This window comes from Rhinoderma darwinii, chromosome 5 (assembly GCF_050947455.1).
Source record: "Rhinoderma darwinii isolate aRhiDar2 chromosome 5, aRhiDar2.hap1, whole genome shotgun sequence".
NCBI classification, from domain to species: domain Eukaryota; kingdom Metazoa; phylum Chordata; class Amphibia; order Anura; family Rhinodermatidae; genus Rhinoderma; species Rhinoderma darwinii.
The window spans coordinates 345,157,030-345,177,238 of NC_134691.1; the positions used below are offsets into that span (position 1 = coordinate 345,157,030).

Consider the following 20,209-nt stretch of genomic DNA (forward strand, 5'->3'; position numbering starts at 1 on the left):
GCATCTTTTTATGTGTCTCAGGCCTCATTATATATTCTCCTTGATATTACAGGAGTATATAGTTGGATTCCCCCAGGCGTCGGGGTCTCCCATATTTTACAGCTCGGTGATTTCCGTCTTCTGTGGTTGTAATTTTCGTAGATTATTCAATAATTCCGTTTTTCATTTTATTTAGTGAAGACGATATAACGGGGGATCATTTCTCTAGTTTTAGACTCAATGTCGCCGATGTCTCTGATTCCTAATTCTCGGCTCCGCCATCGATCAGCGCTTTTCAGGGAAGCTTCTAATCATCCGGGAAACTGTGAGACAAACACAAGATCAATGTCCGGAGCTCCTGCGTTCACCTTCAGCTTCACTTTCCGGATGTTTCTTTATGAACATATTCAAACATTCGCCACTTACAAGCCCTTGAGTCGACTTTCTCTTGATTGTTAAGAAATTCCACTTGGTAGGTTCTTATTTATATCTGTTTCTGGGAAAGCTGGGTGGCTATAATTAAGCTGCATTACTGCTCCCACATTGGTAAATTGTCCTAGTTGTGTTATAGAGCTGTGTAGCTAAGCAGATTGCTATTCAGGGGTCTGGGAAAGCTGGGTGACCACCCTTGTGCGAGCTGTATGGAAGAAACCTCTTGGACAATTTTAATTTGAAGGGAAAATGATCTTTGTTTCCATTTATTATGTGCTAGTATTTCTGATATTTGTAGCACAGGTGATTAGTAATATCTGTTACCAAGGATTGTCCTAAAATCCAGCTTTCCCATACCCCTGAATGACCAATCTGCCTAGTAGAGCAGTGCTCCCACATTACCACATATTGTTGCCTCTCAGGACTGTTGGAAAGCAGGGTGGTGATCCCTCAGGGGTGGCCGTGTCCAGCTATCCCAGTATCAGATACAATTATTAATACTATGATATAAGGGGCGACTTGAGGACCTGAGTTTTGGGGGGGGGGGGGGGCGCCTCTTTAGCTATTCCCCTTTTCTTCTTTTGTCTTTTATTTCTCACTTTCCATCTTATTCTGGTCCTGGGATCCTGTGGTTTCTGATCGTTTCGTGTTTTCCGTATTTCCCGCTCCCCCTCCGGATTTTAGAAATGAAACGCTCTGATTCTTTTAAGCACTTGTGGGGTTTACGTGGAGTTGCCGGTGATTGATTCCTCGCACATTCAGCCGCCTGCAGAGCCGGGAATAACATTTCTTCACTGAACTTATTTCTTTCACCAAACTTTGCCGTGTTGGAGGAGAAGTGCCTGACGCGGCCGCTGAACCGCACATTACACGCCTGCATTTCACGCTTCACGTTTAATCCCTCCTGAGTTTTACACTTCAAAGGAAAAGCCTGCGACCGGGATTTATACCTTTACTGCAAAATGTAAAAATAGGGACGAGCCCAGGTCTACCTCCGAGAGAACAACGACACAAAGTATCAAAAAGACAACGACACAAAGTATCAAAAGGACGAGTGCAGTGTCCTCTCTCCTGTAGAATGTAAGCTCTTATGGTCAGCAGTGTCCTCTCTCCTGTAGAATGTAAGCTCTTATGGTCAGCAGTGTCCTCTCTCCTGTAGAGTGTAAGCTCTAATGATCAGCAGTGTCCTCTCTCCTGTAGAGTGTAAGCTCTTATGATCAGCGGGGTCCTCTCTCCTGTAGAGTGTAAGCTCTTATGATCAGCAGTGTCCTCTCTCCTGTAGAGTGTAAGCTCTTATGGTCAGTAGTGTCCTCTCTCCTGTAGAGTGTAAGCTCTTATGGTCAGCAGTGTCCTCTCTCCTGTAGAGTGTAAGCTCTTATGGTCAGCAGGGTCCTCTCTCCTGTAGAGTGTAAGCTCTTATGATCAGCGGCGTCCTCTCTCCTGTAGAGTGTGAGCTCTTATGGTCAGCAGGGTCCTCTCTCCTGTAGAGAGTAAGCTCTTATGGTCAGCAGGGTCCTCTCTCCTGTAGAGTGTAAGCTCTTATGATCAGCAGTGTCCTCTCTCCTGTAGAGTGTAAGCTCTTATGGTCAGCAGGGTCCTCTTTCCTGTAGAGTGTAAGCTCTTATGATCAGTAGTGTCCTCTCTCCTGTAGAGTGTAAGCTCTTATGGTCAGCAGTGTCCTCTCTCCTGTAGAGTGTAAGCTCTTATGGTCAGCAGGGTCCTCTCTCCTGTAGAGTGTAAGCTCTTATGATCAGCGGCGTCCTCTCTCCTGTAGAGTGTGAGCTCTTATGGTCAGCAGGGTCCTCTCTCCTGTAGAGAGTAAGCTCTTATGGTCAGCAGGGTCCTCTCTCCTGTAGAGTGTAAGCTCTTATGATCAGCAGTGTCCTCTCTCCTGTAGAGTGTAAGCTCTTATGGTCAGCAGGGTCCTCTTTCCTGTAGAGTGTAAGCTCTTATGATCAGCAGGATCCTCTCTCCTGTAGAGTGTAAGCTCTTATGGTCAGCAGTGTCCTCTCTCCTGTAGAGTGTAAGCTCTTATGGTCAGCGGTGTCCTCTCTCCTGTAGAGTGTAAGCTCTTATGATCAGCAGTGTCCTCTCTCCTGTAGAGTGTAAGCTCTTATGGTCAGCAGGGTCCTCTTTCCTGTAGAGTGTAAGCTCTTATGATCAGTAGTGTCCTCTCTCCTGTAGAGTGTAAGCTCTTATGGTCAGCAGTGTCCTCTCTCCTGTAGAGTGTAAGCTCTTATGGTCAGCAGGGTCCTCTCTCCTGTAGAGTGTAAGCTCTTATGATCAGCGGCGTCCTCTCTCCTGTAGAGTGTGAGCTCTTATGGTCAGCAGGGTCCTCTCTCCTGTAGAGAGTAAGCTCTTATGGTCAGCAGGGTCCTCTCTCCTGTAGAGTGTAAGCTCTTATGATCAGCAGTGTCCTCTCTCCTGTAGAGTGTAAGCTCTTATGGTCAGCAGGGTCCTCTTTCCTGTAGAGTGTAAGCTCTTATGATCAGCAGGATCCTCTCTCCTGTAGAGTGTAAGCTCTTATGGTCAGCAGTGTCCTCTCTCCTGTAGAGTGTAAGCTCTTATGGTCAGCGGTGTCCTCTCTCCTGTAGAGTGTAAGCTCTTATGGTCAGCAGTGTCCTCTCTCCTGTAGAGTGTAAGCTCTTATGATCAGCAGTGTCCTCTCTCCTGTAGAGTGTAAGCTCTTATGGTCAGCGGGGTCCTCTCTCCTGTAGAGTGTAAGCTCTTATGATCAGCAGGGTCCTCTCTCCTGTAGAGTGTAAGCTCTTATGATCAGCAGGGTCCTCTCTCCTGTAGAGTGTAAGCTCTTATGGTCAGCAGTGTCCTCTCTCCTGTAGAGTGTAAGCTCTTATGATCAGCAGTGTCCTCTCTCCTGTAGAGTGTAAGCTCTTATGGTCAGCGGGGTCCTCTCTCCTGTAGAGTGTAAGCTCTTATGATCAGCAGGGTCCTCTCTCCTGTAGAGTGTAAGCTCTTATGATCAGCAGGGTCCTCTCTCCTGTAGAGTGTAAGCTCTTATGGTCAGCAGTGTCCTCTCTCCTGTAGAGTGTAAGCTCTTATGATCAGCAGGGTCCTCTCTCCTGTAGAGTGTAAGCTCTTATGGTCAGCAGTGTCCTCTCTCCTGTAGAGTGTAAGCTCTTATGGTCAGCAGGGTCCTCTCTCCTGTAGAGTGTAAGCTCTTATGGTCAGCAGGGTCCTCTCTCCTGTAGAGTGTAAGCTCTTATGATCAGCAGTGTCCTCTCTCCTGTAGAGTGTAAGCTCTTATGATCAGCAGGGTCCTCTCTCCTGTAGGGTGTAAGCTCTTATGGTCAGCAGGGTCCTCTCCCCTGTAGGGTGTAAGCTCTTATGGTCAGCAGGGTCCTCTCTCCTGTAGAGTGTAAGCTCTTTTGATCAGCAGGGTCCTCTCTCCTGTAGAGTGTAAGCTCTTATGGTCAGCAGTGTCCTCTCTCCTGTAGAGTGTAAGCTCTTATGATCAGCAGGGTCCTCTCTCCTGTAGAGTGTAAGCTCTTATGGTCAGCAGTGTCCTCTCTCCTGTAGAATGTAAGCTCTTATGGTCAGCAGTGTCCTCTCTCCTGTAGAGTGTAAGCTCTTATGGTCAGCAGGGTCCTCTCTCCTGTAGAGTGTAAGCTCTTATGGTCAGCAGTGTCCTCTCTCCTGTAGAGTGTAAGCTCTTTTGATCAGCAGGATCCTCTCTCCTGTAGAGTGTAAGCTCTTATGGTCAGCAGTGTCCTCTCTCCTGTAGAGTGTAAGCTCTTATGATCAGCAGTGTCCTCTCTCCTGTAGAGTGTAAGCTCTTATGATCAGCAGTGTCCTCTCTCCTGTAGAGTGTAAGCTCTTATGGTCAGCAGTGTCTCTCCTGTAGAGTGTAAGCTCTTATAGTCAGCAGGGTCCTCTCTCCTGTAGAGTGTAAGCTCTTTTGATCAGCAGGGTCCTCTCTCCTGTAGAGTGTAAGCTCTTATGGTCAGCAGGGTCCTCTCTCCTGTAGAGTGTAAGCTCTTATGGTCAGCAAGGTCCTCTCTCCTGTAGAGTGTAAGCTCTTATGGTCAGCAGTGTCCTCTCTCCTGTAGAGTGTAAGCTCTTATGGTCAGTAGGGTCCTCTCTCCTGTAGAGTGTAAGCTCTTATGATCAGCAGGGTCCTCTCTCCTGTAGAGTGTAAGCTCTTATGGTCAGCAGGGTCCTCTCTACTGTAAAGTGTAAGCTCTTATGATCAGCAGGGTCCTCTCTCCTGTAGAGTGTAAGCTCTTATGGTCAGCAGTGTCCTCTCTCCTGTAGAGTGTAAGCTCTTATGGTCAGTAGGGTCCTCTCTCCTGTAGAGTGTAAGCTCTTATGGTCAGCGGGGTCCTCTCTCCTGTAGAGTGTAAGCTCTTATGATCAGCAGTGTCCTCTCTCCTGTAGAGTGTAAGCTCTTATGATCAGCAGTGTCCTCTCTCCTGTAGAGTGTAAGCTCTTATGGTCAGCGGGGTCCTCTCTCCTGTAGAGTGTAAGCTCTTATGGTCAGCAGGGTCCTCTCTCCTGTAGAGTGTAAGCTCTTATGGTCAGCAGGGTCCTCTCTCCTGTAGAGTGTAAGCTCTTATGATCAGCAGGGTCCTCTCTCCTGTAGAGTGTAAGCTCTTATGGTCAGCAGGGTCCTCTCTCCTGTAGAGTGTAAGCTCTTATGATCAGCAGTGTCCTCTCTCCTGTAGAGTGTAAGCTCTTATGGTCAGCGGGGTCCTCTCTCCTGTAGAGTGTAAGCTCTTATGGTCAGCAGGGTCCTCTCTCCTGTAGAGTGTAAGCTCTTATAGTCAGCAGGGTCCTCTCTCCTGTAGAGTGTAAGCTCTTATGATCAGCAGTGTCCTCTCTCCTGTAGAGTGTAAGCTCTTATGGTCAGCAGGGTCCTCTCTCCTGTAGAGTGTAAGCTCTTATGGTCAGCAGTGTCCTCTCTCCTGTAGAGTGTAAGCTCTTGTGGTCAGCAGTGTCCTCTCTCCTGTAGAGTGTAAGCTCTTATGATCAGCAGGGTCCTCTCTCCTGTAGAGTGTAAGCTCTTGTGGTCAGCAGTGTCCTCTCTCCTGTAGAGTGTAAGCTCTTATGATCAGCAGGGTCCTCTCCACTGTAGGGTGTAAGCTCTTATGGTCAGCAGGGTCCTCTCACCTGTAGAGTGTAAGCTCTTATGGTCAGCAGGGTCCTCTCTCCTGTAGAGTGTAAGCTCTTATGATCAGCAGGGTCCTCTCTCCTGTAGAGTGTAAGCTCTTATGGTCAGCAGGGTCCTCTCTCCTGTAGAGTGTAAGCTCTTATGGTCAGCAGTGTCCTCTCTCCTGTAAAGTGTAAGCTCTTATGATCAGCAGGGTCCTCTCTCCTGTAGAGTGTAAGCTCTAATGGTCAGCAGTGTCCTCTCTCCTGTAGAGTGTAAGCTCTTATGGTCAGTAGGGTCCTCTCTCCTGTAGAGTGTAAGCTCTTATGGTCAGCAGTGTCCTCTCTCCTGTAGAGTGTAAGCTCTTATGGTCAGCGGGGTCCTCTCTCCTGTAGAGTGTAAGCTCTTATGGTCAGCAGGGTCCTCTCTCCTGTAGAGTGTAAGCTCTTATGGTCAGCAGGGTCCTCTCTCCTGTAGAGTGTAAGCTCTTATGGTCAGCAGGGTCCTCTCTCCTGTATAGTGTAAGCTCTTATGATCAGCGGTGTCCTCTCTCCTGTAGAGTGTAAGCTCTTATGATCAGCAGTGTCCTATCTCCTGTAGAATGTAAGCTCCTATGGTCAGCAGTGTCCTCTCTCCTGTAGAGTGTAAGCTCTTATGGTCAGCGGGGTCCTCTCTCCTGTAGAGTGTAAGCTCTTATGATCAGCGGTGTCCTCTCTCCTGTAGAGTGTAAGCTCTTATGATCAGCAGTGTCCTATCTCCTGTAGAATGTAAGCTCCTATGGTCAGCAGTGTCCTCTCTCCTGTAGAGTGTAAGATCTTATGGTCAGCAGTGTCCTCTCTCCTGTAGAGTGTAAGCTCTTATGGTCAGCGGGGTCCTCTCTCCTGTAGAGTGTAAGCTCTTATGGTCAGCAGGGTCCTCTCTCCTGTAGAGTGTAAGCTCTTATGGTCAGCAGGGTCCTCTCTCCTGTAGAGTGTAAGCTCTTATGGTCAGCAGGGTCCTCTCTCCTGTAGAGTGTAAGCTCTTATGGTCAGCGGTGTCCTCTCTCCTGTAGAGTGTAAGCTCTTATGGTCAGCAGGGTCCTCTCTCCTGTATAGTGTAAGCTCTTATGATCAGCGGTGTCCTCTCTCCTGTAGAGTGTAAGCTCTTATGATCAGCAGTGTCCTATCTCCTGTAGAATGTAAGCTCCTATGGTCAGCAGTGTCCTCTCTCCTGTAGAGTGTAAGCTCTTATGGTCAGCGGGGTCCTCTCTCCTGTAGAGTGTAAGCTCTTATGATCAGCGGTGTCCTCTCTCCTGTAGAGTGTAAGCTCTTATGATCAGCAGTGTCCTATCTCCTGTAGAATGTAAGCTCCTATGGTCAGCAGTGTCCTCTCTCCTGTAGAGTGTAAGATCTTATGGTCAGCAGTGTCCTCTCTCCTGTAGAGTGTAAGCTCTTATGGTCAGCGGGGTCCTCTCTCCTGTAGAGTGTAAGCTCTTATGGTCAGCGGGGTCCTCTCTCCTGTAGAGTGTAAGCTCTTATGGTCAGCAGGGTCCTCTCTCCTGTAGAGTGTAAGCTCTTATGGTCAGCAGGGTCCTCTCTCCTGTAAAGTGTAAGCTCTTATGATCAGCAGGGTCCTCTCTCCTGTAGAGTGTAAGCTCTTATGGTCAGCAGTGTCCTCTCTCCTGTAGAGTGTAAGCTCTTATGGTCAGCGGGGTCCTCTCTCCTGTAGGGTGTAAGCTCTTATGGTCAGCAGGGTCCTCTCTCCTGTTTAGTGTAAGCTCTTATGATCAGTGGGGTCCTCTCTCCTGTAGAGTGTAAGCTCTTATGGTCAGCAGTGTCCTCTCTCCTGTAGAGTGTAAGCTCTTATGGTCAGCGGTGTCCTCTCTCCTGTAGTATGTAAGCTCTTATGATCAGCAGGGTCCTCTCTCCTGTAGAGTGTAAGCTCTTATGGTCAGCAGGGTACTCTCTCCTGTAGAGTGTAAGCTCTTATGGTCAGCAGGGTCCTCTCTCCTGTAGAGTGTAAGCTCTTATGATCAGCAGGGTCCTCTCTCCTGTAGAGTGTAAGCTCTTATGGTCAGCAGGGTCCTCTCCTGTAGAGTGTAAGCTCTTATGGTCAGCAGTGTCCTCTCTTCTGTAGAGTGTAAGCTCTTATGGTCAGCAGTGTCCTCTCTCCTGTAGAGTGTAAGCTCTTATGGTCAGCAGTGTCCTCTCTCCTGTAGAGTGTAAGCTCTTATGGTCAGCAGTGTCCTCTCTCCTGTAGAGTGTAAGCTCTTATGGTCAGCGGGGTCCTCTCTCCTGTAGAGTGTAAGCTCTTATGGTCAGCAGGGTCCTCTCTCCTGTAGAGTGTAAGCTCTTATGGTCAGCGGTGTCCTCTCTCCTGTAGAGTGTAAGCTCTTATGGTCAGCAGGGTCCTCTCTCCTGTAGAGTGTAAGCTCTTATGATCAGCAGTGTCCTCTCTCCTGTAGAGTGTAAGCTCTTTTGATCAGCAGGGTCCTCTCTCCTGTAGAGTGTAAGCTCTTATGGTCAGCAGGGTCCTCTCTCCTGTAGAGTGTAAGCTCTTATGGTCAGCAAGGTCCTCTCTCCTGTAGAGTGTAAGCTCTTATGGTCAGCAGTGTCCTCTCTCCTGTAGAGTGTAAGCTCTTATGGTCAGTAGGGTCCTCTCTCCTGTAGAGTGTAAGCTCTTATGATCAGCAGGGTCCTCTCTCCTGTAGAGTGTAAGCTCTTATGGTCAGCAGGGTCCTCTCTACTGTAAAGTGTAAGCTCTTATGATCAGCAGGGTCCTCTCTCCTGTAGAGTGTAAGCTCTTATGGTCAGCAGTGTCCTCTCTCCTGTAGAGTGTAAGCTCTTATGGTCAGTAGGGTCCTCTCTCCTGTAGAGTGTAAGCTCTTATGGTCAGCGGGGTCCTCTCTCCTGTAGAGTGTAAGCTCTTATGATCAGCAGTGTCCTCTCTCCTGTAGAGTGTAAGCTCTTATGATCAGCAGTGTCCTCTCTCCTGTAGAGTGTAAGCTCTTATGGTCAGCGGGGTCCTCTCTCCTGTAGAGTGTAAGCTCTTATGGTCAGCAGGGTCCTCTCTCCTGTAGAGTGTAAGCTCTTATGGTCAGCAGGGTCCTCTCTCCTGTAGAGTGTAAGCTCTTATGATCAGCAGGGTCCTCTCTCCTGTAGAGTGTAAGCTCTTATGGTCAGCAGGGTCCTCTCTCCTGTAGAGTGTAAGCTCTTATGATCAGCAGTGTCCTCTCTCCTGTAGAGTGTAAGCTCTTATGGTCAGCGGGGTCCTCTCTCCTGTAGAGTGTAAGCTCTTATGGTCAGCAGGGTCCTCTCTCCTGTAGAGTGTAAGCTCTTATAGTCAGCAGGGTCCTCTCTCCTGTAGAGTGTAAGCTCTTATGATCAGCAGTGTCCTCTCTCCTGTAGAGTGTAAGCTCTTATGGTCAGCAGGGTCCTCTCTCCTGTAGAGTGTAAGCTCTTATGATCAGCAGTGTCCTCTCTCCTGTAGAGTGTAAGCTCTTATGGTCAGCAGGGTCCTCTCTCCTGTAGAGTGTAAGCTCTTATGGTCAGCAGTGTCCTCTCTCCTGTAGAGTGTAAGCTCTTGTGGTCAGCAGTGTCCTCTCTCCTGTAGAGTGTAAGCTCTTATGATCAGCAGGGTCCTCTCTCCTGTAGAGTGTAAGCTCTTGTGGTCAGCAGTGTCCTCTCTCCTGTAGAGTGTAAGCTCTTATGATCAGCAGGGTCCTCTCCACTGTAGGGTGTAAGCTCTTATGGTCAGCAGGGTCCTCTCACCTGTAGAGTGTAAGCTCTTATGGTCAGCAGGGTCCTCTCTCCTGTAGAGTGTAAGCTCTTATGATCAGCAGGGTCCTCTCTCCTGTAGAGTGTAAGCTCTTATGGTCAGCAGGGTCCTCTCTCCTGTAGAGTGTAAGCTCTTATGGTCAGCAGTGTCCTCTCTCCTGTAAAGTGTAAGCTCTTATGATCAGCAGGGTCCTCTCTCCTGTAGAGTGTAAGCTCTTATGGTCAGCAGGGTCCTCTCTCCTGTAAAGTGTAAGCTCTTATGGTCAGCAGGGTCCTCTCTCCTGTAGAGTGTAAGCTCTTATGGTCAGCAGGGTCCTCTCTCCTGTAGAGTGTAAGCTCTAATGGTCAGCAGTGTCCTCTCTCCTGTAGAGTGTAAGCTCTTATGGTCAGTAGGGTCCTCTCTCCTGTAGAGTGTAAGCTCTTATGGTCAGCAGTGTCCTCTCTCCTGTAGAGTGTAAGCTCTTATGGTCAGCGGGGTCCTCTCTCCTGTAGAGTGTAAGCTCTTATGGTCAGCAGGGTCCTCTCTCCTGTAGAGTGTAAGCTCTTATGGTCAGCAGGGTCCTCTCTCCTGTAGAGTGTAAGCTCTTATGGTCAGCAGGGTCCTCTCTCCTGTATAGTGTAAGCTCTTATGATCAGCGGTGTCCTCTCTCCTGTAGAGTGTAAGCTCTTATGATCAGCAGTGTCCTATCTCCTGTAGAATGTAAGCTCCTATGGTCAGCAGTGTCCTCTCTCCTGTAGAGTGTAAGCTCTTATGGTCAGCGGGGTCCTCTCTCCTGTAGAGTGTAAGCTCTTATGATCAGCGGTGTCCTCTCTCCTGTAGAGTGTAAGCTCTTATGATCAGCAGTGTCCTATCTCCTGTAGAATGTAAGCTCCTATGGTCAGCAGTGTCCTCTCTCCTGTAGAGTGTAAGATCTTATGGTCAGCAGTGTCCTCTCTCCTGTAGAGTGTAAGCTCTTATGGTCAGCGGGGTCCTCTCTCCTGTAGAGTGTAAGCTCTTATGGTCAGCAGGGTCCTCTCTCCTGTAGAGTGTAAGCTCTTATGGTCAGCAGGGTCCTCTCTCCTGTAGAGTGTAAGCTCTTATGGTCAGCAGGGTCCTCTCTCCTGTAGAGTGTAAGCTCTTATGGTCAGCGGTGTCCTCTCTCCTGTAGAGTGTAAGCTCTTATGGTCAGCAGGGTCCTCTCTCCTGTATAGTGTAAGCTCTTATGATCAGCGGTGTCCTCTCTCCTGTAGAGTGTAAGCTCTTATGATCAGCAGTGTCCTATCTCCTGTAGAATGTAAGCTCCTATGGTCAGCAGTGTCCTCTCTCCTGTAGAGTGTAAGCTCTTATGGTCAGCGGGGTCCTCTCTCCTGTAGAGTGTAAGCTCTTATGATCAGCGGTGTCCTCTCTCCTGTAGAGTGTAAGCTCTTATGATCAGCAGTGTCCTATCTCCTGTAGAATGTAAGCTCCTATGGTCAGCAGTGTCCTCTCTCCTGTAGAGTGTAAGATCTTATGGTCAGCAGTGTCCTCTCTCCTGTAGAGTGTAAGCTCTTATGGTCAGCGGGGTCCTCTCTCCTGTAGAGTGTAAGCTCTTATGGTCAGCGGGGTCCTCTCTCCTGTAGAGTGTAAGCTCTTATGGTCAGCAGGGTCCTCTCTCCTGTAGAGTGTAAGCTCTTATGGTCAGCAGGGTCCTCTCTCCTGTAAAGTGTAAGCTCTTATGATCAGCAGGGTCCTCTCTCCTGTAGAGTGTAAGCTCTTATGGTCAGCAGTGTCCTCTCTCCTGTAGAGTGTAAGCTCTTATGGTCAGCGGGGTCCTCTCTCCTGTAGGGTGTAAGCTCTTATGGTCAGCAGGGTCCTCTCTCCTGTTTAGTGTAAGCTCTTATGATCAGTGGGGTCCTCTCTCCTGTAGAGTGTAAGCTCTTATGGTCAGCAGTGTCCTCTCTCCTGTAGAGTGTAAGCTCTTATGGTCAGCGGTGTCCTCTCTCCTGTAGTATGTAAGCTCTTATGATCAGCAGGGTCCTCTCTCCTGTAGAGTGTAAGCTCTTATGGTCAGCAGGGTACTCTCTCCTGTAGAGTGTAAGCTCTTATGGTCAGCAGGGTCCTCTCTCCTGTAGAGTGTAAGCTCTTATGATCAGCAGGGTCCTCTCTCCTGTAGAGTGTAAGCTCTTATGGTCAGCAGGGTCCTCTCCTGTAGAGTGTAAGCTTTTATGGTCAGCAGTGTCCTCTCTTCTGTAGAGTGTAAGCTCTTATGGTCAGCAGTGTCCTCTCTCCTGTAGAGTGTAAGCTCTTATGGTCAGCAGTGTCCTCTCTCCTGTAGAGTGTAAGCTCTTATGGTCAGCAGTGTCCTCTCTCCTGTAGAGTGTAAGCTCTTATGGTCAGCGGGGTCCTCTCTCCTGTAGAGTGTAAGCTCTTATGGTCAGCAGGGTCCTCTCTCCTGTAGAGTGTAAGCTCTTATGGTCAGCGGTGTCCTCTCTCCTGTAGAGTGTAAGCTCTTATGGTCAGCAGGGTCCTCTCTCCTGTAGAGTGTAAGCTCTTATGATCAGCAGTGTCCTCTCTCCTGTAGAGTGTAAGCTCTTATGATCAGCGGTGTCCTCTCTCCTGTAGAGTGTAAGCTCTTATGATCAGCGGTGTCCTCTCTCCTGTAGAGTGTAAGCTCTTATGATCAGCGGTGTCCTCTCTCCTGTAGAGTGTAAGCTCTTATGGTCAGCAGGGTCCTCTCTCCTGTAGAGTGTAAGCTCTTATGGTCAGGAAACTTTCTTCATTTGTTTTGATTATTTATCGTTTTACTTTTATGTTACTTTTCTAATTGTACAACGCTGTGGAATATGTTGGCGTTCTATAATAAGGATTATTATTAATAGGGACATTACTCTTCTTGTCAGTATCTGGGTAAGTATTGGATATTAGTTGGTTCCTACAATCTGCTAGATTTTGGGCTGATAATGAGAATAAGCTGCAGGTCATTCTCACTCTGTGTCATTCTCATCGTTGAGTTTATATATTACAGATTATATGGAATGATCTTTATTATTCACAATACTCTGATTGAATAGATTTATAGTTTCCCACACTCGGCTGCAGATGCAAAAAAATGCAAATTCTGTGCTGTGTCCTTTTCATTACGTTTTTGTATTTGATTTCGTTCTTTCCACCTTTTTGGATTCAGTTCTCTTGTTTTGACTTAGAAAAAGCCGAAGCAAAATAACCCAGCAATGTACGCGTATCTATTTAGACGTCTTTATGAATCTTCGCTCAGTTTGCATCTGTATAGATTTGGAAATCTTCAGGCAGGAATATTTGTGTCTCTTCTTGTTGCCGACGTGATTTACTGTGGAAGGATTCCAGGCTGAAGTACCCACCAGGGACAAAGCCTGATGTAAAACGCGTTTCGGTCAAGGTCGACCTGTCCTAAGACTAATAAACTTCCTGCTTCCAGGATGCCAAAGAACCCGAAGCCTCTGTAACCAGAATATTACCAGAATTTTCTCAGGCAGATGGAATTTTACAATTTAAAAAGACATGAACCCCAAACCTTCTTCCAACCGGTGAGAAAGACAAGAGACTTCAATTCAGATCACCAGGGTGGACGGTTCTCAAAAAACTTGAAACTTGTATTGGGCAATTCAATTGACTCATCTGCATAGAAATGTTCTGATTCTCCAGCCACATGTCCTCTACCGGTGTACATAGTAATTAGTCTGTAAAATTTAAAACAGACTTAAAGGGGTTTTCCAGGACTAGAATATTGAAGGTCTATACTTAGGACAGGCTAATAATATCAGATTGATGGTGGTTCAACACCTGGCACCCCTCCGATCAGCTGACTGAAGGGGCAGCGCGCTTCTGCTTCATTGTTTATAGGGACAGCGCCAATCACTTGGTAGTGGCTATGCCTGGTATTGCAGCTCAATCACATTCACCGCTCTGATCTTGATGGCCGATATTAAGTGTATGCCATCGGTATTATGGTCCCAGACAATCCCTTCAAATCCATCTAGTTCAGCCTATTCTCCCAAAATCTGTTTTAACCCTATATGTCCAATGGCCACATGAATAACTAATACATGTGTATAGCAAGCGACAAATTGAATTGTATCTTTACAGAAAATGGAAGCATATACATTATGATGAGAGGGTTAACAGTTACATGTAATGTGAAGGTTGAGCACCATCGTATTGAAAAATTTTGAGATTTTGGGTGAAATTATTGAGATTGTTATTATTTTTATTATTATTATTATTATTATTATTATTATTATTGGCCATCAAGTCGATCTGGAGTCCCGATCCCAGATGATCCATTTCCTACAGAATGTCCGGTCTTACGTTTAGGTCTTCAGGCTTCTCATCGTTGTGTCCATGATCCCTATTATTGTCTCCATCTTATTTCTGTCTTCTCCAGTGAGCTGGATCTTCTCATTATATGTCCAGAGTAGGAATAAGCTTCAGTCTGGTCATTTGTATTTTAGGTTGAAGGTTCATCTTGGTTTGGTCACGTCCTTGTTTGGTTTCCTTGTGGACCATGGTCTTCTCAAGTGTCAAGTGGACATTTACTAAGATACTTTATAGTTGTGTTCATCCCTCATGTCCATTGTGGCAGGGGTGGACGTATTAATGGTGCAACTGCACAGGGGCCCTGTAGGTAAGGGGCTCCACAGCCACCTTATAAGCGACTAGCAGTTTCCTACTGTCTATAACTCACAATTACTATTGGATTGTCAGAGAAATATAAAGGGGGCTCCATAATGAACTATTAGAAAGTAAGGGGCTCATGTGCTGTTCTTGCACAGGGGTCCTCTGCTGTCCATGTCCACACTGGGATCATGGGTCCAGTTTTTCTATGGATGGACTGTTCTTCTATGGATGGACTGTTCTTCTATGGATGGACTGTTCTTCTATGGATGGACTGTTTTTCTATGGATGGACTGTTTTTCTATGGATGGACTGTTCTTCTATGGATGGACTGTTCTTCTATGGATGGACTGTTCTTCTATGAATGGACTGTTTTTCTATGGATGGACTGACTGTTTTTCTATGGATGGACTGTTCTTCTATGGATGGACTGTTCTTCTATGGATGGACTGTTCTTCTATGGATGGACTGTTCTTCTATGGATGGACTGTTCTTCTATGGATGGACTGTTCTTCTATGGATGGACTGTTCTTCTATGGATGGTTTGTTCTTCTATGGATGGTTTGTTCTTCTATGGATGGACTGTTTTTCTATGGATGGACTGTTCTTCTATAGATGGACTGTTGACAGTTCTTTTATGTCTTTGTCTCTTGTTCTATCCGTGTTTGTGTAGTCCTGACGTTCTCTGTATTCATTGCAGGAAGTGTTTGACCGTCTTCACCTGATCTATACAGTCGGGTATTCAATCTCTCTGGGATCTTTAACTGTTGCCGTCCTGATTTTAGGATACTTCAGGTGAGCACATGTTTCCACTTCTTGCCAGATTATGTTTATGTCGTTGATTCCTTCCACTTGTCTTGATGAAATGTTCTAATTAATTCATGTAACGATTAACGACATCCGCAGGAAATACTTGAAGATAAAATGTCAGAATGCTCCTTTTTCTGGCAGTAATTTCTCGACTTTGTCCTTGAACTGAAGCAACAAGCTACATTTTGTTTGGTGCCGGACTTGTTGCTTCATGTCATTGATATGTTGCAGATGGCCGATATCTATGAGGAGACCTTCTCTGTGATACAACACATTCTTCTTCTCAACTCCAGTAAGAACATTTACATTGGTCACTGAGTTACCATTGTATTTCTTAATATCAGGACAGATCCCTGAGGGTCCATAGAGGACCTGAGTTACCAATTATTTACCATATAAACCATTGGACCCCGTCGTCGATTGAATCGGGGATACAACTACCGTCAGCTTTAGTATAAGTGTCCGTACACAGCCAGATTTCTCACCAGCAATGTCTATGAGACATCAACCAATGCTTAAAATTCCTATAGCCCCTATGGGAGAGGGCCAATCCATCCTGTTTCTATAAGTGTTATGCTTCTGTATGTTAGCCCCTCCCCTACAGAGCCTGATCACCAGCCGATTTGTGGCTTGCTGAAAAGTGCCTTTACACGCTTGGATAAGTCCTATGATTTGACTTATTTCGATCATTGCTTGCAAAAGTCTCAACGTGTAAGACGACCAATCTCGTTTTTTATGTATGCTAAAGTTTTTGATCAACCGCTCGATGGTCTGGAAAATAAAATGGAAACTGTCACGTTGAACATGGTGCCTTATCTGCGGCACGTGTTATGGAGCAGGAGAAGGTGAGTAAATTGATATATAGTTTTGTGAGAAAAGATTTAATATATCTTGTGTTTCATTGATTTAAATCGCTCCTCATTCTGGGATTGGGAGTCCAGGGGGCGGTTCTACTCAGTGATTGACAGTCTTCCATTTATAAGTGCATATAGAAATAGCTGTCAATCATTGAGTAGGACCGCCCACTGGACTCCCAATCCCAGAATGAGGAGCAATTTAAATCAATGAAACACAAGATATATTAAATCTTTTCTCACAAAACGATATATCAATTTACTCACCTTCTCCTGCTCCATAACACGTGCCGCAGATTGTAATACGTTCCCCGCATGACCGGTTCACCTATCTGGACATTGGTGCCCCACCTCTGTACCATGTGACTACAACTATAATTCCATCACAATAATGAGGATCGTTGCTCGATTCTTCCAAGAACAGCAGTCGCACAGGCCAGGTATCGAAGAATTGTACATATTATGGAAGGGTCTAAGAGATCAGCCCGTCGTTTGGTGAACTTAGAAGATTCATTCCAAAAACAGTGACCTTGTGATCAAAGAGACCAATGTGGAGGATTTCACGTGGAGAACGCCAAAGAATATGGCGAGACCTTGAGTATGGTTCCCTTAGTCAGACAGTGTGCCGAGGTAATGGCCGTAGTCAATGCTGCCGGAGATTACGCAGTGATATAGACTCTGGGTCTGGTTCCAGAATTTATATCATTGGCACAATGCCGAATGTTAATAGAAATGGATGTGTTACTCTGCCAAGTCATGCCGAGGCCAAGACACCACGTCAGGCCAAGACACCACGTCAGGCCAAGACACCACGTCAGGCCAAGACACCACGTCAGGCCAAGACACCACGTCAGGCCAAGACACCACGTCAGGCCAAGACACCACGTCAGGCCAAGACACCACGTCAGGCCAAGACACCACGTTAGGCCAAGACACCACGTCAGGCCAAGACACCACGTCAGCCAATACGTCCCTCATCAGAGTCAGGATCCTGTCACACGTCACCTTACATTCTGCCCCTGAAGTCACTTTACCTCCCACCTTGACATAAGCCGCTAATATAAAGCCCCCTGGAGTGAAGTCATTTAATGAAGCAATTAACATGAGACGCGCCACATTGCGGCAGCAGCAGCTTGTGAAGAGGACGAGACTAAATCTTCCACAAATAATCGTCTCAAGTCGTCAAATCCACATAGCAATTTTATTTTTACTTATCTTTTGTTCCCCAGGCGACTGCACTGCACTAGAAATTACATCCACATGCACCTCTTTGTGTCCTTCATGCTGAGAGCCGTCAGTATCTTCGTGAAAGACGCAGTCCTCTATTCCGGAAACGCTTTTGAAGAAATAGAACACTTCTCTGAAAGTGACTTGAAATCAATGACGGAGGCTCCTCCAGCAGACAAGTCGCAGTTTGTGAGTGATGGACAATAGCTATAAAAAAATATATAAATATATATATATATATTTCCAGGTTTTTTGTGTTCATTTTTTCTTGAAATAAAAAAAAAATCTCTTTTGCAGTTTTTCTTTTGATGAGATTCAAAAAAATTCTAAAAGTTTTGAACTGTTTACCTTCAAAAATAAGGAAGACACCAAAAGCAATAGACGTAGGCCCAATGCACACGGACATGAGCATTTTATGAATTCCAAATTGGGGCCGTAGATATAGATTGTGCAGAAGTAGCGGGGGCAACCAGGTCCTAGTGCCTGAGGGGTTTCAAAGGCCCCTCTACCTTATAAGAAGACATCGTTATCATACATGGCACATGGTAGGTGGGCACCCAGTCACAGATTTTTCATTTGGGGCCAAGGAACTTCAATGCACCCAATTATGGGCCGAGTTCACCCATAGAGATTTTGACGCCACTGCTTCCATGGGGACAGTTCAGTCCAACACACAACATCTGATAGAATAATCTGAATCCTGCAATATTATCACGTCCGGCCCCATTAATAGGCGTCAGCACGATATTCAGGATCTGCGGTATATGGATCGGGCATGTTTTCAGTGTTTTTGCTTTTTTTTTTTTTTAAGTTGATAGTAAATTATTCTAGCTGACTTCTTTTATTATTTATAATTCCATAAAAGTTAAAAAATATAACATATAAATATAACAGGTAATATATATTATTTAAATGTTACGTAAATTTCCTCATTGTAATAATCTTATAAATCTCAGATAAAATATTGTAAAATAATAGACAATAGTCTCTTTACGTGTGTTTGTTTCTTTATCTGTAGGTCGGATGTAAAGTTGTTGTCACTTTTTTCCTTTATTTTTTGGCCACCAACTACTACTGGATCCTCGTTGAAGGACTTTATCTACATTGTCTCATATTTATGGCTTTTTTCTCTGACAAAAAATATCTTTGGGGGTTTACGCTCTTTGGCTGGGGTGAGTGGTCTATATTTAATACTTACGGTACATATAGGACAACAGTAAATAGATAGAAAAGGTATTTTTTTAAATTAAAATAACTTAGGATAAAATACAGATTTTATATTCCCTTTTTAGAGGAGTAGAAAAAACTAAGTAACACCTTAATGTCTCACAAAAGTGGTTGTAACTCTACAAGATTATTCAGCCAATACTGCCCAAGCACAAACCACTATAATACTGCCCCCTATATACAAGACTATAACTACTATAATACTGCCCCCTATATACAAGAATATAACTACTATAATACTGCTCCTATATACAAGAATATAACTACTATAATACTGCCCCTATATACAAGAATATAACTACTATAATACTGCTCCTATATACAAGAATATAACTACTATAATACTGCTCCTATATACAAGAATATAACTACTATAATACTGCCCCCTATATACAAGAATATAACTACTATAATACTGCTCCTATATACAAGAATATAACTACTATAATACTGCCCCCTATATACAAGAATATAACTACTATAATACTGCTCCTATATACAAGAATATAACTACTATAATACTGCCCCCTATATACAAGAATATAACTACTATAATACTGCCCCTATATACAAGAATATAACTACTATAATACTGCTCCTATATACAAGAATATAACTACTATAATACTACCCCTATATACAAGAATATAACTACTATAATACTGCTCCTATACACAAGAATATAACTACTATAATACTGCCCCTATATACAAGAATATAACTACTATAATACTGCCCCCTATGTACAAGAATATAACTACTATAATACTGCCCCCTATATACAAGAATATAACTACTATAATACTGCCCCTATATACAAGAATATAACTACTATAATACTGCTCCTATATACAAGAATATAATTACTATAATACTGCTCCTATATACAAGAATATAACTACTATATACTTCCCCCTATATACAAGAATATAACTTCTATAATACTGCCCCCTATATACAAGAATATAACTACTATAATACTGCTCCTATATACAAGAAAATAACTACTATAATACTGCTCCTATATACAAGAATATAACTACTATAATACTACCCCTATATACAAGAATATAACTACTATAATACTGCTCCTATACACAAGAATATAACTACTATAATACTGCCCCTATATACAAGAATATAACTACTATAATACTGCCCCCTATGTACAAGAATATAACTACTATAATACTGCCCCCTATATACAAGAATATAACTACTATAATACTGCCCCTATATACAAGAATATAACTACTATAATACTGCCCCCTATGTACAAGAATATAACTACTATAATACTGCCCCCTATATACAAGAATATAACTACTATAATACTGCCCCTATATACAAGACTATAACTACTATAATACTGCCCCCTATATACAAGAATATAACTACTATAATACTACCCCTATATACAAGAATATAACTACTATAATACTGCTCCTATATACAAGAATATAACTACTATAATACTGCCTCCTATATACAAGAATATAACGACTATAATACTGCTCCTATATACAAGAATATAACTACTATAATACTGCCCCTATACACAAGAATATAACTACTATAATACTGCCCCCTATATACAAGAATATAACTACTATAATACTGCCCCCTATATACAAGAATATAACTACTATAATACTGGCTCCTATATACAAGAATATAACTACTATAATACTGCCCCCTATATACAAGAATATAACTACTATAATACTGCCCCCTATATACAAGAATATAACTACTATAATACTGCCCCCTATATACAAGAATATAACTACTATAATACTGCACCTATATACAAGAATATAACTACTATAATACTGCTCCTATATACAGGAATATAACTACTATAATACTGCCCCTATATACAAGAATATAACTACTATAATACTTCCCTGTATACAAGAATATAACTACTATAATAATGCCCCCTATATACAAGAATATAACTACTATAATACTACCCCTATATACAAGAATATAACTACTATAATACTGCCCCCTATATACAAGAATATAACTACTATAATACTGCCCCCTATACACAAGAATATAACTACTGTAATACTGCCCCCTATATACAAGAATATAACTACTATAATACTGCCCCTATATACAAGAATATAACTACTATAATACTGCTCCTATTTACAGAAATATAACTACTATAATACTGCCCCCTATATACAAGAATATA

General features: G+C 44.1%; 1 protein-coding gene across 1 annotated transcript in view; it reads left to right on the top strand.

The window, feature by feature from the left end:
* The window catches only part of PTH1R (parathyroid hormone 1 receptor), a 302,033-nt gene that overhangs the window by 247,988 nt on the left and 33,836 nt on the right, over positions 1 to 20,209 (top strand). Inside the window, exons 5-7 of the mRNA XM_075827916.1 lie at positions 14,583 to 14,677; positions 16,776 to 16,962; positions 17,792 to 17,945. Of these exons, the coding sequence (XP_075684031.1) occupies positions 14,583 to 14,677; positions 16,776 to 16,962; positions 17,792 to 17,945 (436 nt within the window). The remainder of the gene's footprint in view (positions 1 to 14,582; positions 14,678 to 16,775; positions 16,963 to 17,791; positions 17,946 to 20,209) is intronic.